The sequence below is a fragment of the Ailuropoda melanoleuca genome, chromosome 5, assembly GCF_002007445.2.
Source record: "Ailuropoda melanoleuca isolate Jingjing chromosome 5, ASM200744v2, whole genome shotgun sequence".
In the NCBI taxonomy this organism is placed as follows: domain Eukaryota; kingdom Metazoa; phylum Chordata; class Mammalia; order Carnivora; family Ursidae; genus Ailuropoda; species Ailuropoda melanoleuca.
The window spans coordinates 113,821,425-113,833,070 of NC_048222.1; the positions used below are offsets into that span (position 1 = coordinate 113,821,425).

Genomic DNA, 11,646 nt, shown 5'->3' on the forward strand with positions numbered 1-11,646 from the left:
GGAGTGAGGTGGTATCTCATTGTGGTTTTGATTTGTATTTCCCTGATGCTGAGTGATGTTGAGCACTTATTCATGTGTTTATTCATGTGTCCATTTGGATGTCTTCTTTGGGGACATGTCTTGTCTTCTGCCCATTTCTTGATTGGATGATTTGTTCTTTGGGTGTTGAGTTTAACAAGTTCTTTATAGATTTTGGATACTAGCCCTTTATCTGATACGTCATTTGCAAATATCTTCTCCCATTCTGTCGGTTGTCTTTTGGTTTTGTTGTCTGTTTCCTTTGCTGTGCAGAAGTTTTTTATTTGGATGAAGTCCCAATAGTTCATTTTTGCCTTTGTTTCCCTTGCCTTTGGAGACGTGTCTAGCAAGAAGTTGGTGTGGCTGAGGTCACAGAGGTTGCTGCCTGTGTTCTCCTCTAGGACTTTGATGGATTCCTGTGTCAGATTTAGGTCTTTCATCCATTCTGAGTCTGTTTTGTGTGTGTTGTAGGGAAATGGTCCAGTTTCATTCTTCTGCATGTGACTGTGCAATTTTCCCAACATCATTTGTTGAAGAGACTGTCTTTTATTCCACTGGATATTCTTTCCTGCTTTGTCCAAGATTAGTTGACCATAGAGTTGAGGGTTCATTTCTGGGTTCTCTATTCCATTCCATTGATCTATGTGTCTGTTTTTGTGCCAGTACCATACTGTCTTGATGATTACAGCTTTGTAATAGAGCTTGAAGACCGGAATTGTGATGCCACCAGCTTTGGTTTCTTTTTCAACATTCCTTTGGCTATTTGGGTCTTTTGTGGTTCCATACAAATTTTAGGATTATTTGTCCCAGCTCTGTGAAAAAAGTTGATGGTATTTTGATAGGGATTGCATTGACTGTGTAGATTGCTCTAGGTAGCGTAGACATTTTAACAATATTTGTTCTTCCAATCCATGAGCATGGAACTTTTTCCATTTCTTTGTGTGTTCCTCAGTTTCCTTCATGAGTGTTCTGTAGTTTTCTGAGTACAGATTCCTTTGCCTCTTTGGTTAGGTTTATTCCTAGGTATCTTATGGTTTTGGGTGCAGTTGTAAATGGGATCTACTTCTTAATTTCTCTTTCTTCTGTCTCGTTGGTGTATAGAAATGCCACCGGGTTCCCCAATCTTCCTAATTTTTTCAAAGAACCACCTCCTAGTTTTGTTGATCTGTTCTGGTATTCTTTTGGTTTCTAGTTCATTGATTTCTGCTCTAATCTTTATTAATTCTCTTCTCCTGCTGGGTTTATGCTTTATTTGCTCTTCTTTCTCCAGCTCCTTTACATGTAAGGTAAGATTGTGTGTTTGAGAACTTTCTTGTTTCTTGAGAAAGTCTTGTATTGCCATATACTTCCCTCATAGGACCACCTTAGCTGCATCCCAAAGGTTTTGAATATTTTTTCATTTTCATTTGTTTCCATTAATTTTTAAAAATTCTTTAATTTCCTGGTTGACCCATTCATTCTTTAGTAAGATGCTCTTTAGCCTCCATGTATTTGAGTTCTTTACAACTTTCCTCTTGTGATTGAGTTCGTTTCAAAGCACTGTGGTCTGAAAATATGCAGGGAACGATCCCAGCCTTTGGTACTGGTTGAGACCTGATTTGTGTCCCAGTATGTGATCTATTCTGGAGAATGTTCCATGTGCACTGGAGAAGAATGTGTATTCTGTTGCTTTAGGATAGAATGCTCTGAATATATCTGTGAAGTCCATCTGGTCCAGTGTGTCATTCAAAGCCTTTGTTTCCTTGTTGATCTTCTGCTTAGGTATCTGTCCACTGCAGTGAGGGGGGTGTTAAAATCTCCTACTGTTATTGTATTATTATTATTGATGTGTTTCTTTAATTTTGTTATTAATTGGTTAATATAATTGGCTGCTTCCATGTTAGGGGCATAAGTATTTACAATTGTTAGATCTTTTTGTTGGATAGACCCTATAATTATGATATAGTGTCCTTCTTCATCTCTTATTACAGTCTTCTGTTTAAAATAATTCGTCAGGGTGTCTGGTTGGCTCAGTCATTAAGTGCCTGCCTTCTGCTCAGGTCTTGATCCCAGGGTCTTGGGATTGAGCCCCACGTCCGGCTCCCTGCTCATTCGGGAGCCTGCTTCCCCCTCTCCCTTTGTGGCTCCCCCTGCTTGTGCTTTCTCTCTCTCTCATAAATAAATAAAACCTTTTTAAAAAATCTAATTTGTCTAAGGATTGCCACCCCAACTTTCTTTTGATGTCTATTAGCATGATAAATGGTTTTCCACCCCCTCACTTTCAATCTGGAGGTATCTTTGGGTCTAAAATGAGTCTCTTGCAGACAGCACATCCATGGGTTTTGCTTTTTTATCCATCTGATACCCTGTGTCTTTTGATTAGGGCATTTAGCTCATTTACATTCAGAGTAACTATTGAAAGATATGAATTTAGTGCCACTGTATTGCCTGTAAAGTCGGTGTTTCTGTATATTGTCTCTGTTCCTTTCTGGTCTTTGTTACTTTTGGGCTCTCTCTTCGCTTAAAGGATCCCTTTTAACATTTCTTGTAGGGCTGGTTTGGTGATCACAAATTCTTTTACTTTCTGCTTGTCCTGGAAGCTCTTTATCTCTCCTATTTTGAAAGATATCCTAGCTGGATAAAGTATTCTTAGCTGCATATTTTTCTGATTTAGCACCCGGAATATATCATGCCCATCCTTTCTGGCCTGCCAGATCTCCATTGACAGGTCTGAGTAAGTGATTCTTAAAAGTAATAAGCTAAATTTCCTCTAAGTTTTTTACTGCTGAGTCACTGTGTTTGATATCAGTGATTGAAAAAAAAAAAACTGAGTTTTGCTTTTACTAAAAATAGCTTATGTTAAACTACCACAGAAAAAATATGAAGATACAGAGTATAAAAAAACTGACGTATGTAAACCACAAACAAAGGGAGCATTAGAGCAAGAAGTGAAGGAAAAGAAAGCTGCCCTGGAGAAACCAGTAGACTTGGAAGAAGAAAAAAAGCAAAGTGATGGTGAAACTCTTGAAACTCCTGAAAAAGGTAGGATAATGATAGTTAGGTAAGTAGATAGGTAGGTAGCCAGCCAAAGGCAGGATAGCGATAGTGAGTTACAGTGGGGACCCTTGGTGAAGCTCGTAAAAAGACCAGATCGTCTGGTAAACACTAGCTCTGGCACTTGCTCATTGTCAAATATCTACCATCTGAATCCCCAGGAGTCGGCGACTGCAGCAAAGAGGAGTGATGGCCCCTGCCTGGGTGCTGTACCCTGAGCAGCTGTCCTGCTTACGGTTCTTGTTTTCTAGGAAGAGAGAGATTTAGGAGCAAGTATGAATCCCACATGTCGTACCTGTTTGCAGGGGCTTTTCTTGCCTCCGAGAATGTAGATGAGATGGGAGGCACAGACAGCACAGCCTTTGTGGGAGAGGAGTAGGTTTAAGGCAGGTAATTGTGGCCACAAAATTAACACCAAGTCTTTTAGTGGCTGTTGTTCATCAGATAGTTTAATATATTAAAAGAATAATTTAATGGCCCGAAAGGACTGCTGAATCATATGTCCCCTTCCCACCCTATACTAAACTCCTGAACAAGTTCAAACTGAAGAACTGAGGCTTTTTGGTGGGTCTCCATTGAGACTTGCTTACACTCACATAGGTAGCAATAAACTGTCGATGTTTACCAGGGTCTCAAGTCAGGCTCCAGACTGAGCCCCTTACAACTGAAATTGTATCTTGAGCACTGTTTTTACTTAATAGCTGATGAAATAGTTGACTTAAAAATCATACTCTGAAAAAAATACACATGTGTATTTACATATGTATCGGTCCATATGTATACACATATATGCATATATATTTGCTTTTCATATCACATGTAAGTCCGAATGCTTAAGAATTTCTTAAACCTGTCTCTTCCCTCAAATATGATGATTTATTTATAAAATGTTGTAAAATAATGAATATTTGCAATTAATTTTTTAGAAATTTCTCATGATAGAAATTGCTTTTAAATTTTAGAATTTAAATAAATCCCCTTGTTGTGTTTAATACTTCTCAGTAGCAAAATGCTAATTCAAATCTTTGCCTGTAATAAAAACCTGTATTCTAGAAGAGGAAGGTGAACCTGAGGAAAAGAGTGAAGAAGAAATTGAAATCATAGAAGGACAAGAAGAGGGTAATAAATCAAATAAGTCTGGATCAGAGGATGAGGTAAGCAACTCTCTAACAGAAAATAAACTAGATTTTATGTATGATTGTTATCCATAAAAAATCATTTTAACAAAGCAGTCTTGTTTATAGAGACTTTTTTTAAAGGTCTGGTTTACCATTTAAAAATTGGCTGTATTTTTCCAAGCTTTCATAAGAGCCTCCATACTGTTTCTAAAATATATCCATAAAGAAGGCAAGAATGTACTATAATTTATATCATCTTAATGCCTGATGAGAAACAGTATAAAGTAAGCCTGGGGTTTACAAAATAGAGCTGCATCTGTAAAAAATTATGACTTTATCATTAAAGTAGTCTGTTGAAAATTATAATAAAAAAACCATTTGAATATTTAAAAGGTAATTCTGTTTATTACAAGACAGTTTTCTTTATACCTATTATAAAAACATTCTCATGGTCTGAATAATTTATCGTCACATTTTGTAATATTTCATTCATTGGGTAGTTGAGTACATACCAAAGGCCCGTTTCCTCTATCTACTAGCCCTTAGGAGCTTTGTGACCTACCCAGTCACTGTCCTCAGCACCCTCAGTACTCAGTGCTAGGCAGGGGGAAAGCACAGTTTTGCCTGGCCTCTTGCATGTGATGACATAAACTTGCTATTTTAACTGTTTGAAGAAATCTCTTCACGTAAATTTGTTTTATTGTTTTTGTTTGTTTTCTAAAGCCTATTCAGTACATATAGTTAGTTATTGGTCTTAATTGCCTTGTGAGTTCTTAAAGGACTTTTGGGGGAACATTAGTATGAATATCCATATTAGAGGAAATCTGGTGAAGATAATTTCTTCCAGGACAGAGTTTTAAAGTCATTGTTTCACCTGTCACTCTCTTAATACTTACAATCTAGTTACATTTTGCTTTACAAAACATTTTGTGTACCTTTAAAAATATCTTAATTCTGTCTTTGTCTTTTAGTCTTCTTATATGTCAGGGGGCTAAAATAAGCCAATTTGTGTATACTATGACCTTGAAAAATAATTATAACTATTTTGTATAATACCATATAATACCTTCATTATTTTATTTTGTTATACAAGTTTAATTTATGTATGAGTGCTTATTGGATGAGGAAAGAAAAAACCCAAACTATACATTTGATGTTTCCCTCCCCTCTCTCCAAATTTTCTCTAAGTACTGTGTGTCAGAATTTCTGAAAGCGTGGGGCGCCTGGGTGGCTCAGTTCGGTAAGCGTCTGCCTTCAGCTCAGGTCATGATCCCAGGGTCCTGGGATCGAGCCCTGCATCGGGCTCCCTGCTCCACTGGGAGCCTGCTTCTTCCTCCCCCACACTCCCTTCTTGTGTTCCCTCTCTCACTGGCTGTCTCTCTCTCTGTCAAATAAATAAATAAAATCTTAAAAAAAAAAAAAAGTTTTGAAAGCGTCTCTGCAAACCTAGCTCAGCAAGTCATTACCTGTAGAACTGGTGTGGTGAAATTGGTGCTTAATAATCCACAATGAAAAGATCATATAGCCTTTAATTAGCTACGAAATTGAGATTCCATTCCAAATGATAAAATCGTGAGTTGAGCTGTTAGTATTCTTGTCAGAGGCACATTTGATAAGCAGAGTTATTCTAAAAATGTAATCATGCCAAAAGATGAACAAATTGAAACATGTTAACTCATGTACACATTTTTGATCAGCTTTATGAGTTAAAGAAAACATATAAGGTAGCATTTGTTAGAATATATATTTTAGAGAATAAGAACTGTGCTATTTACTATTTACCCATTGTATGGAAATAAGCATTCACATCCTTCTTTCTTCTAGATGAAAGAAGCAGATGAGAGCACAGGATCTGGAGATGGGCCAGTGAAGTCAGTACGCAAGAGGAGAGTACGGAAGGAATAAGCTGTATTCAAGTATTTTGAATTCCTGAGCAAGATATTTGGCGTTTTAACGTCAGTGTGCCAGAGCCGAACTTGGGTCCATCTGCACATGTTTCTAATATCTAGCGTTGTTATTCTTTCGGACATTTATTTTAGTCTTTCTTTTCAGGAAAAGAAAAAAAACTTTGAAGTTACCTGGTCTTTGAATTTAGAATAAAAAAGAGTGGCACATTACTTATCGGATTTAAGAGATTAGTATCATTAGAAGTTACCGAGTTTTAAAAGTTGAAGAAAGTTCTGGTTCGTACAGAGCAAAATAACACGTAGCAGCTTCACTGCTGTTGGAAAATCAGTCTAACTGGGATTGCCTCTTAAACAGCTATACGCCGCCATAACTGGTAGTTCTGTGATAAAAATGAGAGTGTGTTCTCTTGTACAGAGCCAAATGCAATAAAGTTTCTGTATGGTTGTTTGATTCTGTGCACAATTAAAAGTGTTGTATGTGGCCCCCGTTTGCCTAGTTGTGTCAAATTACAGTTAGGGTCTGTTGTTCATTTAAATGATAGATTTCTTTAAACAGGTGCTTTGTTGACAAGTCAACAAAACAGAAATGTCCAAGGGTCATTCATAGAATCAGTGGTTAATAGTGCAGCATATTTACATGTGAATACAAAGATGATGGTTCATCAGAATATACTGGTGTACAGATACTTTTAAGCCTTTATAATTGTTTTATGCCAGAATGGCTTACCCTGCTCAGAAGATTGCTTATGCATACATTGCTCTCGAAAATAAAATTTAAACATTTTTTTCTTCTTTAAGTTATACGCTCTTTAATAGGTAAATTATTGAGGGGGGAGCTTTAAATTATTTTCTTTTTTCTGGTCATTAAGAGATTCTAATAGCAAATAGGTATTAATCATCATGCTTTGTATTTTTATCTTGCTTTTTTCCTGAAAATTCACATCTACTTTGAGTCTGTTGTCTAGCTTTAAAGCTGCCCCGAAGTAGACAGTGGATATTGCTCCTCTTTTTAAAGTGGCGACCAGAAATCACAGAACTACATTACAGTGGAGCTGTGTCGTTCCATTTAAAATATTTTAAGAACTTTTTATGTTTGGGTAACAGGTTAGGCCCTTCGGAAGGGGATCCGAATCTTCGAGACCACGGAACTACTTTAATACTATTGAGGGAACTTGACACCAGTTGGGTAACACTTTGGATTTCTTCATGTACATATACACCCCAACCCTCAGCAAACTCCAACTCAGTTCCACACAGCCCGCTCCCCAGTCGTACAGTTAGAGCACACGTATAAGGAGAATGAGATGCTTGCTTCTGTTTTTACTAAAGTTAAGCCAAACAGCCAGTAATACTATTCATTCCTTTTCTCAGAGAGTGAGTCGAAAATAAGCGCTGTAGTCTCATTGCTGTGTACTGACTTTCATAAACGGGTGGTGGAAAATCTTAATAGTTAACCATATTTTGTGTTTATTTAATACTAACCGAACGTGACACATCTTGCAAGGACTGCCTTTCTTGCTTTGTATTTGGAACATCCCAATGAACTAGACATATTGAGTGATTCTAGAGGAGAATGTTTCTGGAAGTAACAGGAGAGAAATCCTTAATTTTATGGAAACCTTGCCTGACAAGTGTCTTGTATGTGAACATTTTTTCCTAAAGATTTATTAAAGGTTTTTTTTTCTTTTTTTACTTTGTTGGTTGCAGATTCATTTTAAATTGAGTGTTTGGTTAAACTCCATGAGCTTGCAGTGGTAGGATGTGAGCAGCTCGTTTTGCCAGCTCACTGCCCCTTCCTGTGGGGGTACCCGCTGTGGAGGTATGATGGCTGATAGGTTTAACCAAAACTTGAGCTTTCATATAAACATGTATGCAGATCCACGCAGTCAATAAAGCATGGTCTTCCTTATTAACAAGGTGTTTTTTCCTTTTACCACCCTATTCTGGCTTTGTTTAAATGACTTCAATTTTATCCTTTTCTCTAATAAAGGAGAAAAATAAGTGTATTTTGTTTTTCTTTATTTTAGTTGGCCTTTTTAGAGGCTTTTTAACTTGACCAGGCTGATGTAGCTTCCTTTCTCTTCAGGATCTTTTTAAGATAGCCTCACTTCCATTCATCGTTTCTCTAGGAAGACACATATTAGGATTAGTAGCCTTTTTGAAATGTCAGGCCACATTTGTAAGAGACACAGGATGGAACTGCTTATATGTTACAATTAACCACTAGCAGTTACTTTAATGTATCTTAGAAATTTAGAACAGTAATCCAAAAATGGTTTTGTATAGTATTGTGACTATGTTTTGACTTTAGCAGGATTTAGGGATGCACTGTCATATGGCTAATATAACTAGTCTCTTATGTAAATGAATAATAGGATTTCTACACAAATTTTAATAATCTCATCCCAAATTTTAGCTCCCATGCAGTCCCGTAGTATGACAGCTGTGAGTAGTTTCGGAAAGAAAATCCTTAATCTGGCATGTCAGATGACGCAGGCTGATGAGAGAGAAAATGTATTTGAGGATGCATTTGGAGTCTGTCTCTGGAAATGCAAATGCATGGAGGAGCAATGGTAGTTTTAGGGAAGGTGGGCAATAGGATGATTGGATCTTTTAACACCTAGCTAGTATCTTAGCACATAGTCGGTGTTCAGTGAATACACTTTTATGTTCTTTGTAAAACTTGGGAATATTCTCAGGTTTTAATAACTTAAACATTTGCTAAGCCATCTATAAATAATATATAAAGTCTAAAACAAGGTAAATACATTATACAACTGATTATAATACTTGAGCTTCTGTCATCACTCCTCCCCACCCACCTCCATTGTAAGGTCAATGCAATCCCGAAGGCCAACATAAAGTTCTTGTTATGGTAAATTTGTGTTTAAATGCCATGAAGTCTATGATTTAAGAGAAATAAACTGCAGTTTTGTTTTTCAGCTAGAGTAGCTAAGAGGCTGTTAAGTCATTCTCGCTACCAGTTCTTAAACAAACTTGAATGTAATCACCTTTTGTGTTCTTTCATGATTTTCAAGTGGTTTTAAGGAAAGTAATCTCTTGGTCTTCTCTGGTAATTTTGATTGTCTCAGCACTGAAGAAATACCTGTGGACTACCACTAGAGGGTGTTAACTCCAGAGCGTAAACTTGGGAAAAATGAAGAAAGGTCTTCAGAATTAAGATAGTTTTGCTCTGCTTTGGACCACAAAGTTAATTTTGGATTCTATACTTCACCTCTCATTTTTCTCTTCGAAGAAGGACACAATCAAAGGGGAAGAGTAATGGACAGGAATAGAAATGTGACATTATAAACTGGTCGGGGTTCCATGCTTAGATGATTTTGGTAACTTTTCTGCAAAAATTTTTGTTGCAAAAACCAAAAAAATCTGTGAAAAGCTAAAGTGTTTTCATGTTTGACACCAAAATTCATTTGGCAGCCAAACCTAACCTCCCTGACAAGCCTTTATCATACTTAGTATTAAATTCATATATTTGTTATAAAAATGTTAATGTGTTTGATTCCAGGTGCTGCCCCAAACCATATTCAGAATACTTTATGTAAGCTGAAAAATTCCAAATTCTGGAACATCTGGTCCCAAGAATTCCAGATAAGGGATTGTGATTTATAGTTACTCTGCTATAAATAAAGTCCAAAGGGATTATAAAGTGGACAAATTCTGGATGGAATGCTATTTATCGGTATTGATGGAAGTCCTACTGGGAGAAGTGGTTGAGGAAGGAGATGTGCTGATTTTCCTGACAATCATCATTCCACCAGCATTTAAAGCTAGAAGATAAAAAATTATTCCAACACTTGTTTGAACAGTGAGGAAGACTTTATTCTAGTTACTACAATTAGTGCCCAAGACTATCACAGTAGGGGAGAGATAATTCACTCAACTCCAAATAAGCAAAGACAGCTGGGATTTAAAGTCAATGGGCAAAATCATGGGAGAGGGAAAATTACTAAGGAGACATCAGAGGTAGGAGAATGCTTGCTAAACTGATTTAACCCCGGAAAACCAGGGTGATCAGATGCTAAGTGTGGGGGAACTCTCTTGAAACTGACTTAGCAGGATTCTTTTGAAAACTGGCATAGTCAGGTCAGAGACAGGGCTCATGATGAGGTCCAGTCGAAAAGAAGGCTCAGAAGAGCCTGGTTAAAGTTTGGTCACTGACTGAGTCTATGTCAGAAGCTAGACACAGTCCCTGTGCACCCTGTTTACCATCTATATTTCTAATATAGAAATTGATAGCCTGAAGTGAGATACTGTCATAAGGAAAACAAAATGTATAGCATTAGCTTCCAATTTACATGACAAGCAGGTGGGACTTGTATTTCAGGTAACATTTTGTCACCTACTGAGTTGAGAGCTCCATGGGTAGCAGTTGGAAAAGTCAGAATGTGAAATGATTTGCCTGGTCCTTGATTTTTTTTTTTTTTAAGATTGTATTTATTTAACAGAGAGACACCAGCAAGAGAGGGAACACAAGCAGGGGGAGTGGGAGAGGAAGAAGCAGGCTCCCAGCAGAGGAGCCTGATGTGGGGCTCGATCCCAGAACGCCGGGATCACGCCCTGAACCAAAGGCAGATGCCTAATGACTGAGCCACCCAGGTGCCCCTGGTCCTTGATGTTTTTAGCAAGGCATCACAAGAAAGAATTGACCAGTCTCCCAAGAAGATATGGAATAGAGAAACATCAGATATTAGGAACCTCAAAGGATGAGAAAAGCCAAGTGCTTCTGTACCCTTCTGTACCAAAAAAGGTCTAAGATTGTTTTCTTTTTGAGGTGTGGGAGGCTAAGGGGGGAGCCCAGCAAGACCTCTCTCTCACTTGGTAAGTCAAACAAAGGGATCCATCCCTGCAGTGGTAATCTGGGTATTAGCATTCCCAGTGCAGTCTTATTTTCAGTTGGTCTCAGGTAGCCTCCACTAAAGAGAGACAGGGTCCTATGATGAAGAAAGCAGACTTTGAGAATTTGGTCTAGAAAAGTACTTGATTGTGAATCCTAACACGTGGAACTAGAAACATACAAAATTTTTGAGAGAATTTTACTGCCAAAGAAATGTGAGCTCGGCCTTAAAACAATGAGCTGCCAGCTCATGTCAGCAGTAAGTGTTGTTTTCACAACTCCCATAAAGGGCACATTCTCAGCCTCTACCTCAGGCAGAGCAATTGAGAGAAGTGGATAAGAGTAACTTTCAAGAATGGAAGCCATTGAGGGTAATGAACAAGGGAGTCCCTTGCCAGAGAGCAAAATCAGGTTTGGTCAAGGAACTTTTTTTTTTTAATTTGTCAGAAACAGCCCAAGCAGGGGGAGCTGCAGGCTCCCTGCTGAGCAAGGAGCCCGATGCGGGACTCGATCCCAGGACCCTGGGATCATGACCTGAGCTGGAGGCAGATGCTTAACCGACTGAGCCACCCAGGCATCCCAAGAAACATCTTTATTAACAGGGACAGACTCTTCTCAGGGTTTCCCAGGAATATCCCCACGGTCGCTTTCAATCAACACATTTCCCTTTATTCCATCTTCCCAAGTGGAGAGTTTTTATTTGGGTTTCTTGTCC

General features: G+C 38.0%; 1 protein-coding gene across 1 annotated transcript in view; it reads left to right on the forward strand.

The window, feature by feature from the left end:
• CLGN (calmegin) overlaps positions 1-6,558 on the forward strand; it is a 48,720-nt gene extending 42,162 nt beyond the window's left edge. The window contains exons 13-15 of the mRNA XM_002916131.4: positions 2,871-3,039; positions 4,105-4,205; positions 5,994-6,558. Coding sequence (XP_002916177.2) covers positions 2,871-3,039; positions 4,105-4,205; positions 5,994-6,074 — 351 coding nt within the window. The 3' untranslated portion in view covers positions 6,075-6,558. The remainder of the gene's footprint in view (positions 1-2,870; positions 3,040-4,104; positions 4,206-5,993) is intronic.
• Positions 6,559-11,646: the final 5,088 nt, after the last annotated feature.